A 24,111-nucleotide genomic window follows, 5' to 3' on the forward strand; every position below is an offset into this window, starting at 1 on the left:
GATGCCATGATCTTCGTTTTCCGAATGTTGAGCTTTAAGTCATCTTTTTCACTCTCCTCTTTCACTTTCATCAAAAGGCCCTTTAGTCCTTCTTCACTTTCTGCCATAACGGTGGTGTCATCTGCATATCTGAGCTTATTGATATTTCTCCCAGCAATCTTGATTCCAGACTGTGCTTCATCCAGCCCAGCGTTTCTCATGATGGACTCTACATATAAGTTAAATAAGCAAGGTGACAATAATACAGTCTTGATGTACTCCTTTCCCTATTTGGAACCAGTCTGTTGTTTCATGTCAAGCTCTAGCTGTTGCTTCCTGACCTGCATACATTTTCTCAAGAGGCAGGTCAGGTGGTCTGGTATTCCCATCTCTTTTAGAATTTCCCACAGTTTATTGTGATCCCCACAATCAAAGGCTTTGGCATAGTCAATAAAACAGAAGTAGATGTTTTTCTGGAACGCTTTTGCTTTTTTGATGATCCAACGGACTTTGGCAATTTGATCTCTCATTCCTTTGCCTTTTCTAAATCCAGCTTGAACATCTGGAAGTTCATGGTTCATGTACTGTTGAAGCCTGGCTTGGAGAAATTTGAGCATTACTTTGCTAGCATGTGAGAGGAAAAGACTCTTGAGAGTTCCTTGGACTGCAAGGAGATCCAACCAGTCCATCCTAAAGGAAATCACCCATGAATATTCATTGGGAGGACTGATGTTGAAGCTGAAACTCCAATACTTTGGCCACCTGATGCGAAGAGCTGACTCATTTGGAAAGACTCTGATGCTGGGAAAGACTGAGGTCAGGAGGAGAAGGGGACAATAGAGGATGAGATGGTTGGATGGCATCACTGACTCAGTGGACGAGTTTTGGTAAACTCTGGGAGTTGGTGATGGACAGGGAGGACTGGTGTGCTGTGTGTGGTTCATGGGGTTGCAAAGAGTCGGCCATGACTGAGCAACTGAACTGGTATGATATTGGTACTGAGATGAGTGTAATTGTGCTGTAGTTTGAGTATTCTTTGGCATTGCCTTTCTTTGGGATTAGAATGAAAACTGACCTTTTCCAGTTCTGTGGCTACTGCTCAGTTTTCCAAATTAGCCAGCATACTGGGTGCACCGCTTGCACAGCATCATCTTTTAGGATTTGAAATAGCTCAACTAGAATTCCATTATCTCCACTAGTTTGTTCCTAGTGATGCTTCTGAAGGCCAACTTGACTTCACATCCCAGGATGTCTGGCTCTAGGTGAGTGATCACACCATCCTACTCAGCAATGAAAACAACAAGGCTGATTCATGCAAAGGTAGGGATGGATCTTGCAAACAATACACTGAGAGAAAGGCAAACAGGAGAGTACCTACCACTCCTATTTTTAAGGTGACAGAAATCAGAAGAGTGAGCACCTACACGCCGGGAGATTTAGAATGGGGCTTGAGGAACTCAAAGGTTTTGAAAATGCTCTCATATCCTGACTGAGTGGTGGTTACACAGCTGACATTTAGCAAAACTCATTAGATTATACACTAAAAAAACCTATGCTTCTGAATGTAATTACTTTATATCTATTTTTTAAAGTAGACGAGAAAACATAGACAAGTAACAAGTAATAAAACTAATAATGATTTAAGGAGCAATTTGGTGTGATAATAAAACTTTCTTTAAAACTTTAAGCGAAGAAAATATTTCATTAAGTTCAGCTGATTTATGTAATTAAACAAGGACATTAAAAAGCCGGGCAAATAAAAAACAACAACAAAAAGCCCTGCAAACTCTGACTCCCCTCTCCTCCATCCGTCCTTTCTCCGATACCCGCGAGGGCCATGTAGCTGCAGAGCGGACGCAAGCGTAGCCCACGGCCGCCCGCCCACCGCTCCCCGCCCGCCCACCGCTCCCCGCCCGCCCACCGCTCCCCGCCCGCCCACCGCTCCCCGCCCGCCCACCGCTCCCCGCCCGCCCACCGCTCCCGCCCGCCGTCAATAGAGCATCCCGGACACGCCCAAAGAGTCCGCTCACACCTACCCTTTGAATGGTCCGTTCACCTTTCAATCAATTCAAATATGGCAAGGAGCGAGCCAATAGCGAGTCTCGTCGAGGGGAAGAGGCGGGCACTTTTACCGGAAGTGTTGGTTAAAATACCTCCAATCAGCGGCTCTGTGCGGGAAGTTTGAATTTTGTCGCTGCTTGCTGTAGACGTTCCTTCTTCGGAGGCGGTGGTCTTCCGGGCCCAGAGGGTTCCTTTTAGTTTGGTTGAGGTTAACGCTAGAAACTGCCTCAGGTAGGTGGTTGCTGGGGAGCTGGAGGAGGACACGGTTCGCTTCTTTCTAGAAGTTATAAAAGGGTCCGAGAACTGGCGGCAACGCTCTGAACTTCGCTTGGGGGAGCTTCTTCTAGGACCGCGTTACCTCTCCTTCCGGAAGCTGTTGACGCAGTCCTCTGGAAGAGTAAATACTTGTTGAGAAGATCTGTGTATCAGCAGCATTTCGCCACCGGGGTGTAATTGGCATTTGGCCCCAACTTTATTGCAGTAGCTCCTTACAGATTATGAGACAACTAAAAACGCTTGGGTTGACAATCCCTAGGCAAGCAAGACTAAGTAAGGCATTCTAGACTTTCAGGCTGGAAGAAACTCCAGTCAAGAGTAGAGAACTTAAATGTGTGTGAAGAGCCGGGCTGTGGGTCTGGGGATTTCAGCTCCACTACCTTTTAACAGTGCTTATGTGGGCAGTTAATTTATCTCATCTGTATAGGAAATGGCAACCCACTCCAGTGTTCTTGCCTGGAGAATCCCAGGGACGGGGGAGCCTGGTGGGCTGCCGTCTGTGGGGTCGCACAGAGTCGGACACGACTGAAGCGACTTAGCAGCAGCAGCAGCAGCAGCAGCATACTACCTTTTAGGGTTTAGAGGATAATAAAATATGCCTTTAGTGTTAGTCCTTTCTCGCTTTGCTGTGTACAGTACAGTGCTATGCCGTATTTTAAATAACTAATACATAATTTTTATTTTTTCTTTAATAACTGCTTAATATTGTTGCAGGAAAAGCCAGTTTTGACTCCAGGTTGGAACTGTTTCTTTGACTTGCTTTTCCGTTGCTTTTGTTATTATAATCATACATAATATCCTGCCTCAGAGAATTCTACCCCTCTGCTTGACTCTTAAACTAAAATTAAAATGCCTTTGTTCAGAACGCTAGACATTAGTGTGCCGTCTTCTTGGTCAGCTCTCAGGAATAAAGTCCTTACCTCTACACGTCATCTCCCCTTCATTGGCTTGCTGTGCAGCAAGGAGAGCAAGTGTTCCATAGTATTTGTGAGAAGTGGTAAATCAAATAGTAGAGGAGAGTTCTTGATAAAAAGCACAGTTCTTTATCACTTCCTCTGGACCCTTCAAAGAGAATGTTTTTAGCATTCAGTTCAGTCGCTTAGTCATGTCGGACTCTTTGTGACCCCATGGACTGCATCTTGCAAGGCTTTCCTGTCCATCACCAACTCCTTGGAGCTTGCTCAAACTCATGTCCATCGAGTTGGTGATACTGTCCACCAATCTCATCCTCTGTCGTTCCGGTCTCCTGCCTTCAGTCTTTCCCAGCATCAGTATGTTTTCTAATGAGTCATTCAAATCAGATGAATTCTCCTATTTTATACTCTGTTGATTGCTTGAAATAACGTTTTAATTTGCCTCACTTCTTATGCAGATTTTTATGTGCAGTTTTCTAGGGTACTTTCTTAGTTATTCTTGTTGTTGAAGGGCATTGTGTGCTTATATATTTTTAAAATTCCTAGTGACAGACTTTCCATCCTTCCCTGTGCCGCCGCCTCTCCCCCGCCCCTCTTTAGAGAATTGGTCCTTTTTCTCCAGTTTGGCTTAGTTGTTCTGTCCACTAGTTGTTTAGGTGAGGCTCTTAGATATTCCAGTTTCCTTTATTCTCTTCCTCAGTTGGAGCCTGGTAGGCTACAGTTGATGGGGTCTCAAAAAGTCTGACAGGACTGAGCGACTTCTCTTTCACTTTCATTTGGATCCACAGTTTCTTAGAACCCATGACATCATCTTTCTTGTTCTCTCTTGTTTTACTTCAGTACATTCTCAGGGATCTTTCTAAGAAAAGAGTATATGCCAAATAAACTATTTGACTTCTTATATAGCTAAAAGAATTTTATTCTGTCTCACCAAAGCAAGCATATGGTTATCCTTCTACATCATTATGGTACTTCTGGAAACCCTTTTTTCTCAATCTCATATTTGACTGCCTGTTTATCTTCTCTAACTATATAATAGACATCTTGTGGGTTTGTTTGTTTGTTTGTTTTTGTCTTTTGGGTTGAGAAAAAGTGCTAGGCTGCCTGCATTCATCATCAGGGGACGGTTAAGGCAACTATTCTGTATACTGTCCTTCATTTACTTTTCCCTATTTTCACCTTTACTTCATACATTGTGCAGTGTTCTCTATGGTAAGCCTAGAGTCTCTTGTTTATATTCCAGACCTTGGCTTCCTGGACTTCACTTCACCTGTCAAACAAGTTCCTATTCAGAACCCCAAAATAGTTTGTAGCATCTTCTCTTTTGATAACTTTCTTCCCACTCTTAAGTCACATGTATATTCCATTTTGTATTTTAACATTTTTATTTCAGAAAGCTCTGAAGTGATATAGGTAGTGAACTGGAATCTTGAGTTTTTAAAATATAAAATGAAATTCCACGTAAGTTGGTCTTTCTCTCTTTTTCCTGACAGGATGTCTTCATCACATTTTGCCAGTCGGCACAGAAAGGATTTAAGTACTGACATGATTAGAACTAAAATTGCTCATAGAAAATCACTGTCTCAGAAAGAAAACAGACATAAGGAATATGAACGAAATAGACACTTTGGTTTGAAAGATGTCAACATTCCAACCTTGGAAAGTAGAAGTCTTCTTGAATTAGATGAGACATCTCAAGAGCTTGTTCCAGAAAAGGCCACTATCAAGCCAAGTAAGTAAAGGTTGATTGTAATTTCAAGTGCTTTGAAGAGTAATATCTGAGAGTATTATTACCTGAGTATTATTACCTGACAGTATTAATATCTGAGGTTTAAAAAAACCCTGACCAGAATAATGGAGTTTTGAAATAACATTCTAAATAACTGTGTTTTCTACAATTAAGTACTGCCTATTTCAAGCAAAGACTGAATGTCCCTATCTAGGCTAACGCCATTCACCTATGGAGTATTATAACATTTTTTACCTATATGGCCTTATAGGAATCCTAATTTCTTACTTCTAGAGCTTAGGTAAGATAAAAATTAACAAGATAAGTTGATAAGGGTTATATAAAAATATAACTGATTATGAGAATTTGCATGCTGCAATTAAAAATAAATATGGATATGCTTGATTGAAGTATCCACAAAGTAAGGATACTAAATCAAACTATTCATCCCTGTAGTTTGCCTAGAAGGATTTGGGGTGGTTAGGAGGGGAAGAACCAATTAAAAAAGAAAGGAATGGTCCCAGCAAAAGATAAAGATAATAAAAATGAGTGTCTTAGAAGGCAAGGTATACTATAGAATAGAAGGAAGAGAACTGGAAAGTGGCATGCATTTGCAGAATGAGTCATTGGACTCCTATTTAGTTGTGTTTATATAGCAGGTACTAGGAGCTAGATTGGGAGAAGGCAATGGCACCCCACTCCAGTACTCTTGCCTGGAAAATCCCATGGACGGAGGAGCCTGGTGTGCTGCAGTCCATGGGGTCGCTAAGAGTTGGGCACGACTGAGTGACTTCACTTTCACTTTTCACTTTCATGCATTGGAGAAGGAAATGGCAACCCACTCCAGTATTCTTGCCTGGAGAATCCCAGGGACAGAGCAGCCTAGTGGGCTGCTGTCTTTGGGGTCGCACAGAGTTGGACACGATTGAAGCGACTTAGCAGCAGCAGCAGCAGCAGCAGCAGGAGCTAGATTGCAGTGAAACAAAGCAAAGATGAACTTTGAAGAAATGGCAGAGAGAGATAGTCTTAGAAGTTTTACAGAGATGAGATGTCACATTATTCTAAGTGTTCACTGCTTCAGTTTTTATTATTTTTCCAGAACCAGTGTAATGTTTGACACATACAAGACACTCAACATATAAAGCTTAATTGCTTCTGTAAAAAGGAGGGGTGGGCTAAAACTATTTCTTCTAGATTTGTCATTTTTGTGATTCTAAAAGAAAGTGAGAGAAAAGAGTTGATTAATATGTTGTAGCGTTTTTGTTTTTGAGATGAAGTGATGGTTTATGTTTGAAGATCAAAGGAAATGGGTTGGTTGTTGAGAGGGATAGAGTAAAGGATAACATCTGTTAGGAGTTCAGAGGAAATGAAAACTGGGTCATAGAACTGAATAAGATGGACTTTAAAGAAAGAAGTGACATTTTCTGTGAGAAGAGGTGATGTTATTGCCTTCTGAGTTGTCTTTTTGCTTCTACTTGGACCCTCTCAAACATTTCATTCCTTGGCCAAAATCTTTCAAATGAAATTTAACTTTGTCAGTGTGCTATTAAAGTGTCTTTTATTCCTCATTTGCAAAGGCATAGAGGTAGGAGTTGGAGAAGGCAATGGCAACACTCCAGTACTCTTGCCTGGAGAATCCCATGGGCGGAGGAGCCTGGTGGGCTGCAGTTCATGGGGTCGCGAAGAGTTGGACAAGACTGAGCGACTTCACTTTCACTTTTCACTTTCATGCATTGGAGAAGGAAATGGCCACCCACTCCAGTGTTCTTGCCTGGAGATACCAGGGACGGGGGAGCCTGGTGGGCAGCCATCTATGGGGTCGCACAGAGTCGGACACGACTGAAGCGACTTAGCAGCAGCAGCAGAGGTAGGAGTGGGCCAGGTGTTTTCCAGAGAAAGTGAATAGGGAAGCATGGCTGGAGATAGCAAGCAAGTTCCCATGGAGCCCTTATGGCCTTATCATTATAAGGACATTGGCTTTTACTCTGAAATATTGGAGAAGGAAATGGCAATCCACTCCAGTACTCTTGCCTGGAAAATCCCATGGACAGAGGAGCCTGGTAGGCCCCAGTCCATGGGGTCACAAAGAGTTGGACACGACTGAGCGACTTACTTACTTACTATGAAATGTTTAATGGGTTAATGAGTGTTTCTCTGATTTATGATTTAAAGGCATCTCGTTGGCTACTGTGTTGAGAATAGATTGTGGGGTGGCAAGCATAGCCACAGAGAGACCAGTTTGAAGACTGTTGTAATAATTTAGTACATGGTTGACCACAGTGGTGAAAGTGTGAAAGTGTTAGTTGCTCAGTCATGTCTAACTCTTGGCGACCCCATGGACTATAGCCCACTAGGCTCCTCTGTCCTTGGAATTCTCCAGGCAAGAATACTGGAGTGGGTTGCCATTTCCTTCGCCAGGTATCTTCCTGACCCAGGGATTGAACCTGGGTCTCCTGCATTGCAGGCAGACTGTTTACTGTCTGAACCACCAGGGAAGCCAGAGTGGTAGCAGCAAAAATAGTTGGTTGAATTCTGGATGTATTTTGAGGGTTGAACCAATATGATTTCTTAATGGATTCAATGTAGGGGTTGATAAAGAAAGAGAGGTCAAGGAAACTTCCCTGGAGTTTCAATGGTTCAAACTCCACTCTTCCACTGCAGGGGGTGAGGGTTCAATCCCTGGTAAGGGAACTAAGATCCCACATGCTGAGTGGCCAAAAAGTTAAATAAATATAGATGAGTAAGAAAGAGGAATCAAGATGATTCCAAAGTTTTTGGCCTGAGCACCTAAAAATATGAAGTGGCCATTTACTAAATTGTAAAGGACTGGGGGAGTGGTAAGACTGAGAGTTCAGTTTTACATGTGTTAAACTGAAGATGCTTATTAGATTTAAAAGAGATTTTGAAAAGGTAGTTGGATATCCAAGATGAGTTCAGAGGAGAAGTCTGAGCTAGATAAATAAATTCAGATGTTGCCAACTTATACATGGTATTTTGGTTTTTTAAATATTTATTTGTTTGGCAGTGCCAAGTCTTACTTGTGGCACTCAGTCTTCAATCTTCCTTGCAGCATACGGGATCTTAGATGTGGCATGTGGGTCTAGTTCCCTGACCAAGGTTCAAACCTGCATCCCCTGCATTGTAGGATAGATTCTTAACCACTGGAGTGCTAGGAAATCCCCTGGAATTTTTTTTTTCCTGAATATTTTCCGTATGCAATTGGATGAATCTGTGGCTGTGGAACCCAGGAATATGGAGAGTCAACTGTAGAAAGGAAAGAAGTAGCATGCATTTTGTGTGCTGTTCCAGCCATATTCATTTGCGCATTGCAGGTGGGAAGTAGACACAGAGAGGCCTTTAATTGGAATTGGGATTTTGCCAGAGTGAGAGAGGGGCCAAAAAGTTGAAGTAGTGATTATGAGGATAAATCATGGACTCTAAACTGGATATGAAAACACTTGATGTGAGGGAGGTGAAAGACAGTGAAAATATGATCGTAGGTCAGGAGCGCGTAGGTACATCCTGGTGGAGCCAAAGAATTGTTGGAAAGATCAGATATGGTAATCAGAGAGTGGATTTCTTAAAATTGGGCTGATGAAGGACATACAGTATTCATCGGTAATAGTGAGGTCTCAAGTGCCTGGTTATCTCATGAATGAATACAGGTGTGACAGGAAATTGGTCCTCTGAGCCCTTGCAGTTTCTGGCAGGGCCTGGGTTGATCAGACCTCTCTCTCTTTAGCTGGTTAGTTGCATTTGACCACAAGCAGTGTGGTCTGCGAATGTCATTCTATGTGTGCCATGACACGAGAAAGGTTGAAGTACTGGTATGGGTGTGATCATGGAATGGGTGCCTGAGATACAGTGGAAGAGAGATCACTGGAAGAAAGATCACCTAAGAACTGAGAAGCTAGGGTACTGGATGAGTCATCAAGATTTGTGCAAGAATAGTGATGGAGACAATGACAGTGAGCCACGAGCTAAAGCCATCAAGGAAGGAGAAACAAACGTGGAAACATTGAGATACTGGGTAGTTAGATCTGATGACATGAAATGTAAAGCTGGGATCTTTAAATGAAGAAGACGACATAATCAGGAACCAACAATGAGGTCATCTCTCCTCTTTAGGTGCAGTGATACTCTGGTGTGGGAGAAAAAACAGCCTCTTGAGAGGACAACTAGGGAAGCAGTGACTTCAGGGGAGAGCCAGGTTTCAGTTCAGTCAAGAGCTGAGGGGAACCTTCAGAGAAGTCGAAGATAAAGGGGTTTGTTGGTGACTGACCACTTGATCATCTGTGCTTTTGCATATTCTGTACTCTGCCTGGGGGTTTCTTTTATTTAACAATTTTATCAACGTCCAATTTATATACTATAAATTTCCCTCATTTTAAGTATATACCTTTTTGTAGTAAATTTACTCAGTTATGCAGTTATGTATGGATTATTTTTAATCCTTACCCAGGGGACAAACACTTACTTATTCCTCTGAACCCTTTTTAGGTGTGCTATCTTAAGGAAGCATTTCCTGATCTCTCCAGATAGCTGTTGTACTGATTCTTTATTATGTGCCTTCTCCTTTTTATTTCATGCTAAGCTGAAACTGTGTTCCCTTGAGCGCCTCAAGGGCAGACATTTTCTTACTTATTCTTCCTACCTAAAAATGTCTCACACATGGTAGCCACTTATATTTTTCATATAAAAATGTTTCAGCAAACCTTATTATATTAAATAAGCATTATATTGTAAAATGCTTCATAGTTTAAAGAAACATAAGAAGATTTATGTAGAAAACCTAAATTGAGCTAAAGAAACTGACAGGGAGCCCAAATATCAAAAGAAAGAAATAGTATTAGTTACCCCAAAATTCAGTGGCTTAAAACAATAAATGTTTATTAATTTACACAGTTTTTATGGGTCAGGAATTTGAGTGCAGCTTGGCTAGATGGTTCTGGAGACTGCAGTCAGGATGTTATCCAGGATGCATCTGAGGGCTTGACTGAGACTGGAAATCTGCTTCTACCATACTGTTTGATTATTGTAAAGGATTCGCTTCTAAAGTGACTCATTCATGTGACCAGCAAGTTGATGCTGGCTTTTGGCAAGAGGCCTTAGTTCTTTGTCACGCAGACATCTCTATGCGGCTTCCTGAGTCTCCTTACAGTTCCACGTGGCCACTGGCATCCCCCCAGAACAAGTGATCTAAGAGTGTATGCTAAGTTGCTTCAGTTGTGTCTGTTTGTGACCCTGTGGACTGTAGCCCTCGAGACTCCTCTGTCCATGGGGATTCTCCAGGCAAGAATGCTGGAGTGTGTTGCCATGCCCTCCTCCAGGGGATCTTCCCAACCCAGGATCTAACCTGCATAGTCATGGAGTTGTTCTCCATCGTTTCCACAGTACTTTCTTGGTCACACAGGTCGGCCCTGTTCAGACGGCAGGGGATGACACAAGACATGGCTGCCTGGAGGCGAGAATCCCTGGACGTCAGCTTGGAGTCTGGCTGTCACAGAAGTTATCTAATTTAAAAGGGAAGTAATGCATCCCTAGTACATAGCAAGCAATTAGATATTTGAGCAAGTGAAGTCAAAAGAAATAGGAATTTTAAGACAGGTGGAAATAAATTGAAGGACTAAGGAATTAATAGGAAGTTACTAAAAGCACTTCTTAGCAACAGTTGAAGTTAGAAGTTAAGATATTTGCCTAACTTTCTATCTGAAATATTTTATATACTGTTTTTTCTTTTTTCCTACTTAGAGTCAACAAAAACTGTTGTCTTTGATCAACGAAAACAGATGCTCCAAAAATACAAAGAAGAAAAACAACTTCAAAAATTGAAAGAGCAGAGAGAGAAAACTAAACGAGGAGTGTTTAAAGTGGGTCTTTATAGACCTGATATGCCTTGTTTTCTTTTCTCAAACCAGAATGCTATGAAAGCTGAGCCAAAAAAGGTTAGTATCCTAACTTGATACAGAGAAATAGTTGCTTTTAACTGGTATTTTCTTTAAAGATTAGATGACTAAAATAATCATTTCCCTGAGTCCCCTAGTTGATAGGGGTGAGAATGACATCATAGTAACTCTGAAGATGAAAACAGAGTCTCTTGATGTAACTGCTGGTAGGTTGAGATTGGATAAAACCAGGGGAGAGATTGGAAAAAACCTGGTAGAGTCAGGCTAAACAGTGAATGCTGTGCCAGAGTATTTGGTATTTACCTTATAGGATATGCAGGGTTAAGGGAGGCTTATAAATGAGATTGTACCATTATCAAACTAATATTCAGGAAGATTACCTTGCCTTGAGGATTATAGTCTAGAAAGGCAAGCTTTTATAGATGGGAAGACCAGTTGTGAATCATATATTATGACTATTCTCTATACATAGATTAGGAGAAATGAGATAAGTGGACTGGGCCTTTGGTTTAAAAACAAGAAATAGGTTTAAGACATCATTTTCCCTGAGATATAATTGACATTAATTTCAGGTGTGGAACATAATGAGTCAGTATTTGTATACGTTATAAGATGACCACCGTAATTAGTCTAGTTAACATCTGTCACCACACATAGTTACAAAATTTTTTTTCTCGTGATGAGAACATCTAAGGTCTACTCTACAATGCTCAAACATACAGTATAGTATTATTAACTGTAGTCACCATGCCGAATACTATATTCCCAGGACTGACTTATTTTTAAAACTGGAAGTTTGTACTTTTTGACTCTATTCACCCTTTTTGCCCAACCTGCACCTCTGGCAACCACCAGTCTATTCTTTTTTTTTTTTTTTTTTAAGTTTAGTTTAATTTGGCTGCACCAGGTCTTTAGTTATGGCACATGCAGGCTGTTGATCTTTGTTGTGGCATGTGGGATCTTTAGTTGTGGCATTGCAGCTCTTACCGATGGCATGCCAGATCTAGTTCCCTGACCAGGGATCGCACCTGGGACCCCTGCATTGGGGACACAGAGTCTTAGCCACTGGACCCTCAGGGAAGCCCCCCACCAGTCTGTTCTTTATCTAGGAGGTTGGGTTTTTTATTATTATTTGTTTAAACTTCCGAATATAAGTAAGGTCATATGGTATTTGTCTTTCTCTGGCTTATTTGTTTAAACTTCCAAATATAAGTAAGATCATGTGGTATTTGTCTTTGTCCGAGTTATTTCACTTAGCATAATGCCCTCAGTGTCCATTCATGTTGTCACAAAAGGCAACATTTCCTTCTTTTTCCATGGCTGAATAATATTAAAAACACACAAATGGACTATTAGTTTCTTTATTCACTCATCCATTGATGGACACTTGGCTATTATAAATAATGCTGCAGTGTACATGGGGCTACATGTATCTTTTTGAGTCAGTGTTTTCATTTCCTTTGGATAAGTACCCAGAATTGGAAATGCTGGATCATATGGTAGTTCTAGTTTTAATTTTTTGAGGGTCTTCCGTACTTTTTCCATAGAGGCTGCACCAGTTTCCATTAACAACAGCAGTGTAGTAGGGCTCCCTTTTCTCTGTATCCTCACCAGTGCTTATTATTTCTTGTCTTTTTGATACTGGCCTTTCTAACAGGTGTCATATAAGACTTCTTAAGAGATAAATTTGACAGGACTGGTGACCTCAAGTAAGTAGTGAGGGGTAAAGGAAGTTGAAGAGTTAAGGATGATTGTTCTGAAGATAATAGTTTGAGCAATAATACAAGTTTTATAAAAGGCTCTAGGTTTGTCCACCTCAGTTCAACTAACTCAAATTCATGTTTATTTTATGATTGAGTAATATTTCATTGTATATAGGTACCCTAACTTGTTAATCCATTCATCTGTCGATGGACATCTAGGTTGCTTTCATGTCCTGGCTGTTGTAATTAAGTGCTTCAGTGAATACTGGGGTACATGTGTCTTTCTGAATTATAGTTTTCCCAGGGTATATGCCCATTAGGGGGATTGCTAGAAAAATGATACAGATGAACCTATGTTCAGGGCAGGAATAGAGATGCAGATGCAGAGAGCAGACTGTAGACACAGCAGGGGAAGAAAAGGGGGGGATGAATTGAGAGAGGAGCATTGAAATATATACATTACCATGTATAAAGCAGATAGCTAGTAGGAGGTTGCTGTGTAACACAGGGAGCTCAGCCTGGTGCTTTGTGATAAACTAGAGGCTAGACGGGAGAGTGGGGTGGGAGGGAGGCTTATGAGGGAGAGGATATGCATATACATATAGCTGATTCATGTTGTATGGCAGAAACCAACACAACAATGTAAAGCAGTTACCTTCTGATTAAAAATAAATTTTAAAGAAAGAATGTATGGGAAAAAAATAATATTACAAACTTTGCTACTGCTAAAAGAGATGAGGAAGGCGAGAAAAGGAATAAGCGTAAGTGGGTGAATATTAATAACCTTTAAAAAAATCCTATTTGGAAATCAGGCTAGAGATTCATGCTAAAATGTGGATTTAGGATGTAATATTACGAGTTTAAGTTGTAGGACTAAATGTAACCACTCCAGTAAGAATATGTACAATTATCTGAGTGAAGTCTAGAGTACAGCTTCAAGTGGGCAGCGATATGTTGAAAAGGACTGATCAAATGCCAAGAGAATAAATGCTAAAGGGAGGGGTGATGTAAAGAGAATGATGAGTAAGTCAAGGATGAAGTTTGACATATACCCCAGCGTTCATTACAGCACTATTTACAATAGCCACGAAGTAACTTAGATGTCTGTTGACAGATGAATGGATAAAGAAAATGTGGTACAGGTATATACAATGAAATATTACTCAGCCATAAAAAGGGGTGGATTTGAGTCAGTGGTAGTGAGGTAACAAGAGCCTATTATACAGAATGAAGTAAGTCAGAAAGAGAAAACAAAATATATTAATGCATTTCTATGGAATCTAGAAAAATGGTACTGATGAACCTGTTTGCTGGGAAGGATTGAAGACACAGATGTAGAGAACAGACTTGTGTACACAGCAGGGGAAGGAGAGGGTAGGATGAACTGAGAAAGTAGCATTGGCGTATATACACTGTCACGTGTGAAACAGATAGCTGGTGGGGAGTTGCTGTATAACCCAGGGAGCCCAGCCAGGCGCTGTGACGACCTAGAGGGAGTGGCATGGGGGCAGAGAAGGGAGGCTCACGAGGGAGAAGAGATACATGTATGTGTATATATATAATTAGGATTGTTGTATGGCAGACACCAACAACATTTTAAATCAATTTCCTCCAATTAAAAAGTAAATTTAAAACCTAAAAAAAAAAGTTGAAATTTGAACAGATCAGTTGGACTGTAGATTAGGCAGTCATTGGTGGTTTGCAATTTAAAGATACATATAAATGAACTCATTGACTATATATACTCATTCCTGATTTAAGTAAGAATTGATAATATAAAGCCCCAAGATACTGCTGCTTTTTTAGGCCTCATGAATCTCAATAATTCATTTGACAGATGTTTGATTATTTACTCTGTATGATCTTAGGATAATGTAGAAGAGACCAAAATTAATAGAATGTAGTTCAAGTGGAAAGATATAGATAAATATGTTCTATATATTAGAGGAAGGAGAGACTGTTTGCATTGGAGGAACATCAGAGAAGACATCTTGGAAGGGATTAGATTTAAGCTATCTTTTCAAAAATATATAGGATGCCATTCATTGGTCTACACCATAAACAACTTTTAAAATATGATAAGAAATATGTGTAAGAGGAACAAGAGACCCATCATTATGTTAAATAGTATGATTCAGTGAGGAGTCAATAATTGTTCTTCATTTTATTTAGGCAATAGCCATTGCTGAATTTTAATCCTTTTAAGTACTGTTAAGAAAAGCCTAATTTCTTTAGCACTAGGTTTTCATTGAGATTTGGAGAAGAAAAATGACTTCTCATCTAGAGAAGTCTGATTATGCTTCTTAAGAAATTTTATAGAGTTGATAAATATCTTATAATTTTTTAATCAGTCTTTCTCCTCAATTTTTCCCACATTTTTTGATCAGGTCTCCATTTTCTTACTGACAGTGAACAGCTGTGTAATCATGAGATTTGAAGGCAAATTGTCAAAGCTAGGGAAGTAAGCTGTACAGTATCTTTTCATAAACAACAAAAAAAGATTCTAATGCTCAAGTTTGTTCATCTGTGTGCTCAGTCTCTCAGCTATGTATGACTGTTTGTGACCCCATGGATTGTCGTCCTCCCGGCTACTCTATCCATGGAATTTTCCAGACAAGAACACTGGAGCAGGTTGCCATTTCCTACTCCAAGGAATCTTCCCTGTTTTTTCATCTACCCCATTCCAAATATGTCCAGCTAATCATACTAATGAGGATCCTAATAACTTGGAAAATATGCTTTGAAATTTCTTCTCTTTCCTTATTGAATAATATGAGTAAGTTTTGAAGCTATTAAATTAAACATATTTTAAATCAAACCAGAACCAGAAAAAAAAAAAAAAACAGTAATTTAGGGAGTTCCCTGGCAGTCCAGTGGTTAGAACTCGGTGCTTTCACTGCTGGGGCTGGGATACAATCCCTTTTCGGGGAGCTAAGTTCCTGCAAGCTGTGCAGCATGGCCAAAAAACCCACAAAAGTTAAAAAAAAAAAGAAAACAGTAAGTTAGCAAGTATCTTTTAGCTGTAAATGATTAATATAAATATATAAATTAAAAATATAAGTATTTTTACTTATAACTTTAAAATGAGAACTTTGGACTTCCCTGGGAGTCCAGGGATTAAGACTCTGAGCTTCCATTTCAGGAGGTGAGGGTTTGACCCCTGGTCAGGCAACTAAGATCCCACATGGCATGCTATGCAGCCACTCAAAAATAAACATATAAAATGGGAGCTTTATGGAAATAAATTTTGCAGTTTATTTAATATATTTTTTAAACTTTATCTTCTTTTGACTGTTTTAAGGATGTTCCATCTTCTGTACGGATTACAAGGTCAAAGGCCAGAAACCAAATGGAGCTGACTAAGGTATAGTTGGTAGTTTAGTAGGTCACTGTTACTAAAATGACAAATTGTACTTTTTTTTCTGAGTAAGTAAATTTATTTTTAATTTAATGTCAGCTTTAAGCAATAGTGATTATTTTACCAGTACCAAAATAGTACCAAAATAGATGCTGCTATATGGTGACAGAGCAGATTTGGCTACATGCCAAGGAAGCAGTCCCTTAAAATACTTTGCACAGACATCCTTTATGAGATCTATACTAAACTCTGACACATTCTTTTTTGTTTATTTACTGGGCTTTTATTATGTATCCCATGTCACCATGAAGCACAGATAGAAAGCACATAGGGTGAGTTTTATAAATTCATGGGTCTTCAAAACACTGTTTTGGATAAAGCTGCTAGGAGGATTACTAAAGTCAAGTTGGCAGGGAGAAAAAGAGTGTGCTCCTTTGTCAGGGAGGAAGCTGCTTCAGGTAGTTACTGAATTTGAGTGACTGTCACGTTCTTCTAGGCTCTAGGATATAATAGTGAATAAAACAAACAAAATTTCCTGTTTTCAAGGACTTTACATAAGAGATAGTGTTAAAACAATAAAGAACCATGTAGTGTGTCAGATGGTCAAAAGTATTATGGGGGAGATGAAAGAAAAGAAAGAACGGAGCTGGAGAGTTTTGAAGTAGGTATAGGGTAGACTTTTGATCATGCCCCACTGAGTTGGTGGCAGTTTAAATACAGTCTTTCAAGAAGTAGAAGAGTGAGTTGTGGGGAAGAGCTTTCTTCCAGGAGAGGAATTTTCTAAATAAAAAGATACCTGTTGCGTTTAAGGAGTCTCAGAAGATTATAGTCAGTTATTTTTTTAATAGTTTTTCTAAATTCTGGGATTCTGAAAAGGTTTGTTAGGAAATTTATGTAATGGAAAACCAGTTTCTTCATCTCATTTAGGGTAGTGGATTTTTTTGCTGGTTCCTTTACAGTATCAGATTTCAAATGAGATGTCAGTTTACACCTTAAAAATGTGGTGGTTTGGTTCATTATGCAATTAAATCACCTAATTAATACCTTATCTTTTAAATAGAGTGATAATGGGATTGATGTTCGAGCTGTCCGACCTGGTCAAAGACAGACTTCTGAGAAGAAAGTGTTGGACAAAGAGAAAAAAGGTAGAAGCATTGGCAATTTTTGTAAGTTCTGATATTGCCACAATAATTTAAAACCACCAAAAGCATTTGGTTTTGTTTTTTTTTCCCCGCAGCTGTACAACCTGTAATGCTGCCAGTGAGACTCACCCGATCATCTACTCAAGCAGCAAAGCAGATTGTCAAGGAAATCCCGTCTACAGCAGCAAGAAAGCCAGAGACAAGGGCTATTAATGGTAAGAACGATTTCTTGATCAGTGACTGAACTAGGATTATGTTTTAATCCTTGAGGGTTTTTGTGTTCAGTTTTTAAGATCCTTACACTTCTCTGAGTAGGACAGGAGGAAATGGGAGATTCTAACTCCTGAAAGCAGGTTTTGTGCCCTGATATCGTGTTAGCACACAGTGGGTGCTCAAATGTTGAAATGCTGAATTGGTGTAAGCAGTGATTCAAAGTAAAAAATTAATAGCCCCAATAATAGTCCATCCATTTGGTGGATTGAAGTGTAATCATGTAAGAACAAGATGTGAAAAAACACTTAATGATATGGTTAATGGTATTAAGTGGGCAAAGAGAAACAGGTAAAACCCTGAACAGTATGATCGAAATTCTATAATGAAATATGTATGTGAACTTTTAAAAACATATTCTTAAGTGTCAACAGTGATTACCACTGAGTAATGTAAACTTTAGAAAAATTTTTGGTTTTGTGCTTTTTACAATTTTTTCTAATTTTCTATAATAAATATGTATTTTATATTTAGAAGCAAAAGGTAAAATATCTTAACACCTTTTGTTTTGTTTGGTTTTGAAAACAGATGGCCTATACTTGAAACAGGAAATTTCATCTGTTTCTATCCTGTTTTCTAAATATGATTTTTAATCATAATGTCCTTTAAGTCGTACATTTCTATGAAGCCTTTTTTCCTTTCCCAAATTACCTACTTTTTTTTTTAACTTGTACTTTTAATGCAGCATTTTTTTATCTAGTCAAAATGGGTGTCTTATTTCACTTTTAATTTAGATAATGAAGCAGACAGAAAGGCACCAAATCAAGGAAAACCTGCCAAAAAGATAGGAACAAAACCTGACAAGGTAGAGTATAAACATCTGTTTATCTCTAGATACTTTGAAAATCTCATTGCTACTTTCATAAAATGGAAATTGAGCATATAGAACTGCTTCAAGAAGTTGACTCATCATGTGTCTTAAAACCTCCTTAACCATAAAGGAGCATCAGGAGGCTTTACCTGTTGTTTTTCAGATGTCTTATCCTCAGAGTTTTATAGTTAGAGAAAGCATAATATGGTTAACAGGAAATAGAGAAAAGTGATAGAAACGCAGCTGACAGAAACCTTCAGGTGGGAACTAGCTGAGAGAGGGTGGAGTAGGGTGAAATGTATTGACTCTGGATTCAGTTAGGCCTGAGTCTGAATATTGTCCTATTAGCTATATAACCTTGGACAAGTTATGAATTTGTTTTCCCATCTCCAACATAAGAGTAGTTTTAAGAACTAAGTACTCTAATGTTTCTGACAGTGTCTAGCATAGTACCTTATAGGGTCTTCAGAAAAGAGTCACCATTTTGAGGTCCCAATGCCTTGGTTTATAATCAATGCTATAATTCCTTAACCTTAAAAAAGAAAGTTATACCGAAGTATAAGAAATGTAGCTATGTTGTACAGCAGAAACTGATACAACATTATAAAGTAATTATACTCCAGTTAAAAATTTAAAAATTAAAAAAAAAATGTGGCTAGATTTTTAACTGAAAAATTAAAAATCAGAATAAAATCCTCTAAAAATTTTGCTTGTATGGGTGGGTGAAATGTTGTCAAAAGTTACAAACTTCCAGTTGCAAAGTATGGTCTGGGGATGTAATAAACAACATGGTAACTATGGTTATACTGTGTTGTATATTTGAAAGTTGCTAAGAGGATATAGGTCATAAGATTCTCAACATAAAAGAAATTGTAACTGTGTGGTGACAGATGTTGATAGACTTATTGTCTAGATCACTTTGCAATACATACAAATATCAAATCATTGTTTCATGCCTAAAACTAGCATCAGGTTTTTTTTTACAAAAACCAAATAATTAAATTGACAAAGAAAATAATAAGCTTCACATTATATTTGGTTAATCTCACTGTGTCACATTGAAAAATATTTTTCTTATTAGTCAGTCAGTAAGTTTATTTATAATCAAGGTTATTGTAAAAGAGGATTTGTTACTTGACAATAATAGTCATTGATTAAACACTGGATTTCTAATTCTCAAATCATTGTAATTATCCACATAATTTAAATAAAAAGATGGGTATTTGTTAGTTGGGTAAGTCTTCCACCTTAATTTTCACGTATTTTAATTTGCTGTAATACCTAAAACCTATTATTTAGTCTTTTTAATGAGGATTGGTTCTCTCTCTCTGGATCATAACAATGGTTTAGTTAGCTTGTCTACTGATTTCATATTTACATTTAACTGTATTTATTTTTCCTTCTTAAATTATATTCATGGGACACATATCTCAACTCTAATATTTTCAGACCTGTAAAAATTGGCTTGACTATATCCCCAGGAGAGAAATTCTTACTCTTTTCTGTTTCCTTCCATCCAGGTCATTTCTTTTAAAGTTGATAATGAAGGAAATACTTTGGATTCACAAACCAGTGCAACAAATGGAATGAATCCAGATGGAGTCTTATCAAGAATGGAAAATGTATCTAAGACAAACAGTGCAAAAATGAAAGGGAAGAATTCCTTTGCACCGAAAGATTTTATATTTCAGCCACTAGATGGTCTGAAGACCTATCAAGTAACACCTATGACTCCCAGAAGTGCCAATGCTTTCTTGACACCCAGTTATACCTGGACCCCATTAAACACAGAAGTGTAAGAATTTAAAGTTAATAATGAATTCTTTGCTAAGATGGTTAACAATCACCTTTCTTAGATTTGTCCTGTGCTTTTTAAAGGTTAATGTTTAGTGAGTAAATTATGTTAATTATAAATCATGAAAATTTGGTATTTAAAAAAATTCTTCAGAAGGGTACAGTAATGTACTACACAGTTTTACTATTTCCTATACATTGTTTTTATCTGTATTTTCATGGTATTCTTTGTGGGGTTTTTTTGCTTTTAATGGGTGATATTTTTATAAAGACTTAGAAATAAATTTTTAGAAGAAAGAAAGTAATACTATAGCTCAGAAATGGTGGGGTTTTTTGTCTTTTTGCTGAGTGTTACTTTAGAAAAATTACTTCTAAAGACAAAAATAATTAACTTGCAAAGTGAAGGAAAATCAGTTGGAATCTTTAATAGAAACAGCATGGTTGTTTTGCAAAGACTGGCTGGTAGCAAATTTACTAGAAACTGCTCAGCAGCATGTGAGACTATAGAGTGCTTATGTTCCATGAAGAGATCTTTGTAATCTTTGGATCTCATAATTAGTAAAGACAGACATTCCCACTATAGGTGTTTAAATGTGTCCAGAAAAGACACATTTTAAAAAATTAGAAACATGTTTCTATTTAATCCCAGATTTTTAAAAAGCAACATCATTTTGAAATCCTTCATATGAGGCTTATGTTTTAAGAGGTATATTTTTACTATTGTTTTTAGTGATAAGACTGAAGCAACAAAAGAAATCTTGGCACAAAAATGTAAAACTTTCTCTGCCAAAACAGTACCTCAAGATTCAAGTAAATCACAGTGTCCTTTGGGTTCTTTAACAGTTTGGAATAAAGGTATTGAATTTTAATTAATTTTTTACTTGGCTTTTCTGAATTGTGATTTATCAGGTTTATTAGGCCCTTTTCAACATATAGCCCAGGAATGTGATCTCAGGGTCAGGAAAGAAGTGAAGACATGGGGAAAAGTAGCTGGAGAGAGAGAGAGTTGGAATGAGGAGTACGGACTGAGAAATAAATGTAACTTTGAAGAGATGAATATTGGGAGGCACTTTAGAGATATGTGGTGAATGGAATCTTTAAGTTAGAGATAAAATTTGAAAATTCATATTGAAAAAATTGGAAGATTTAAACAGATTTCTCTTGTGGGGGACATCATTTTGTGAGCGGCTGCTTTGAAATTTATATGTAATATTTCCTTTAATCTATAGAATATATCTCAAATAAAAATGGAACTACTAATGAAAATTCAAATGGCCTTTCAGTAAAAGAAGTCCCATCACTTGAAGTAGATGAAGATCAGTTATCTCAGCCACAGCATGATGTGCCGTATTTCAGGTTTGTCCATTTGTTCCTAGTATAAGAATTTTGTATTCATGTGTAGACAGTTAAAACCAAGATTAACTATTTTTAGCCTGAATGTAATAGATGAATTGGGGGAAACTGAATTCTGGTGATTTTCATTTATCTTTTAAATTTTAATAATTTTTTTTTCACTAACTAGTTCCCAATTCAAAAGGTAGTAAAAGATACAAGTGAGAAGTCTTTTTCCCAAATCTGTCTCACAGAGGGGATAGTTCGAACCTTCCACAGAGGCAAGTGTTATTCATTTCTTGTGAATACTTCCAGAGTAAGATAATGCATATGTAGAATAACAAACATATTTTTTCTTTTTTTTAATATAAACAATAGCATGCTATTTTGTTTCATATAATGTTAACTGTAACAGACATTCCATTTTAGTACTTAAAGAGCTTTCTCATGTTATTTTGAGTGTGTGTTTCCTAAAGGCCACATAGTATCCAATAATATGGATATACCATAATTTACTGAATAAGTCCCTGTTGCTGATTATTTGCATTGGGTTCAATCTATACTATTATAATCAAGGCTGCAAAGAACAACATACATTTCAGTTCTCTCATGTGCAAATATATGAGAACCTCAGTTTGCATCCCTTCCAGCATGGTATGGGAGTTCCTATTTTCTCATACCTCCCCACCCCCCAAAGAACCAAATTAAAGTTTATTAAAAAAAAAAAAATAGGAGGGTCAGTGGCCCGTCAACTCATGAGATAGGATTATGTTTCTCTAACTCTGAATTGAAAATTAACTTCCTGTTTGGGGAACTTCAACATGTCACCTAAATGCCTTGGAAACATATCAGAGGTGTGCATTTTGAGAAAGGCCTTTATATTCCACATCATACAGAAAATTATTATATCCTACAATTTTTGAATGAATATAGCAAGAAAATTCCCATACCATTTCCAGTACAATATTAATAATTTTTGAAATTTACCAATCAAATAAATAAAAATATTATCTTACTCTAGTTTTATTTATTTTTTATTTATTTTTCCTTTTTTTGGCATGAGATCTTAGTTCCCTGACCAGGGATCAAACCATCAGAGTCTTGAGCACTGAGACACCAGGCAATTCCCTTTACTCTTGTTTTAATAGTCATTCTTCCTCTCATGAATGAGTATCTTTTTTTATGTATAATGTTTTGGTATTGTAAGGTCTTTTAGAGGTTCACTAGTCTACTATATTGTTCAGCTGAGACATTGAGATGATAAGCAATTTATCCAATTAAATAATGTCAGATCTAAGTCAGGTCTCCTTTCTCATTTATTAAGCTATTCTCTGTTGCCATTGATTTAAACAGCTAAATTTGTCTTCTAAGAAAAACTATCCTCAGTTTTCCTGCTCAGATGTTTTTGTAAAGAAACATACTAAATTTACCTTAAGCCAGGGTTTCTTAACCTTGGTGCTCTTGACATTTTAGACTGCATAATTCCTGTTGTGGGGTCTTCTGCATTATAGGTTGTTTTATAGCATCCCTGGCCGGCAGCACTCCTCTATTTCATGGTAATCAAAAATGATTCTAGAGAGTGCCAAATGCTACCTGGTAGGAAAAATTGACCCCACTTGAAAATGCCGCTGTCTTTGGATAAGCAAAGCCAAGTAAAATCTGGAAGCCCTTATCACTGTAATTTGAGACTTACAGTTTTTAGCTTCATCTTACTCACTCTTGGCAATTGGGTTGGTCATAGTTCCATGGAAAATAACTAAGGAATGTCTGATTCTTTCTGCTCAGCGTTTGAAAAATAAGAACAGAAATAACTGGAAATATTAGCTTGATAAATGGGCTCTTAGCATTAACCATCCACTTAAGTTTTAGGTGTATAAGGATGGACATGGAATATCAATATGTATTCATGGATTTTAGTATATCGCAGTTCATAAAACAGCTCAGCATCAGCTCTGGGAAATCAGTGATGTGTAAGTGTCATAGTGCTAGTGTATGTCTTCATTGTAGAAACACTCTCCGGTCAGAAACTGAGAAGTTAACTTCACACTGCCTTGAGTGGGACAGGAAACTTGACTTGGACATTCCAGATGATGGTGAGGGAATACTTTTATTTTTTTAATGTCTTAGCTTTGTTTATTTTAATATGGTTGCATTTACCTGAAACGTAAAAATCTAGTGTTGTCCAACTTGTTATTCAAAATAGCAAGAATTTTCCATATGACATATATGTTCGCTAATATCTCTGTGCTAAAATGGTACCTAACTTAAAAGATGTAAGTAGTTAGAATATTGACTAGCATTCCTGAGAGTTAGACATTTGCCAATTTTATTATTAAATTTTTTTTACTATGATTCCATGAATGACAACTATGTCTGATATTGCTTAATTATACAAAAATGTTTTCTGAATGAAGATTACTCAAATCAATATGGATCAAATTTTGTGAAAAATTCCATAATCTTGCCTATTCAGGAAAGCTGTTTAGAAAAAAAAAAAAAGTCGTTTGTGTGCTGCCAGCTCAAAGTCCTTAGATACTGATGTACAGTAAGTTGTTTAAGGTTGAGTTATTATACAATACAAGGAGAGATAGAATGCTTTGCTGTGTAGCTGTTGAGTATGAGAATGTATATTGCTAATTTTTAGCAGAAATTGAAACAGATAGTAAATGCTCTATATTTGTATCACAAAGTTTTGTAGTAGATATTTTTTGTTTTGCTATAAAGTAAGAATTTGATTCTATAACTCTAGGATGTTTGGAATGAGGTCACCTTATCAGCTGGTTGGATTGCAATAAAGATCTTGTTTTGTCCTTTAACTTTTAAAAACCTTGTATTT

At 37.7% G+C, this 24,111-nt stretch overlaps 1 protein-coding gene across 2 annotated transcripts in view; it reads left to right on the forward strand.

Annotated features, from left to right (window-relative positions):
• DLGAP5 (DLG associated protein 5) overlaps nt 2,152-24,111 on the forward strand; it is a 41,421-nt gene continuing 19,461 nt past the window's right edge. Inside the window, exons 1-11 of one of the 2 annotated variants that reach the window (XM_005685886.3) lie at nt 2,152-2,271; nt 4,724-4,962; nt 10,711-10,904; nt 15,870-15,932; nt 16,987-17,071; nt 17,164-17,283; nt 18,073-18,143; nt 19,670-19,944; nt 20,674-20,798; nt 21,173-21,299; nt 23,283-23,368. In XM_005685886.3, coding sequence (XP_005685943.2) covers nt 4,725-4,962; nt 10,711-10,904; nt 15,870-15,932; nt 16,987-17,071; nt 17,164-17,283; nt 18,073-18,143; nt 19,670-19,944; nt 20,674-20,798; nt 21,173-21,299; nt 23,283-23,368 — 1,384 coding nt within the window. In that variant the 5' untranslated portion in view covers nt 2,152-2,271; nt 4,724. The remainder of the gene's footprint in view (nt 2,272-4,723; nt 4,963-10,710; nt 10,905-15,869; nt 15,933-16,986; nt 17,072-17,163; nt 17,284-18,072; nt 18,144-19,669; nt 19,945-20,673; nt 20,799-21,172; nt 21,300-23,282; nt 23,369-24,111) is intronic. The other variant, XM_005685887.3, reaches the window with a different exon arrangement.

Source organism: Capra hircus, chromosome 10, assembly GCF_001704415.2.
Source record: "Capra hircus breed San Clemente chromosome 10, ASM170441v1, whole genome shotgun sequence".
Taxonomy (NCBI): domain Eukaryota; kingdom Metazoa; phylum Chordata; class Mammalia; order Artiodactyla; family Bovidae; genus Capra; species Capra hircus.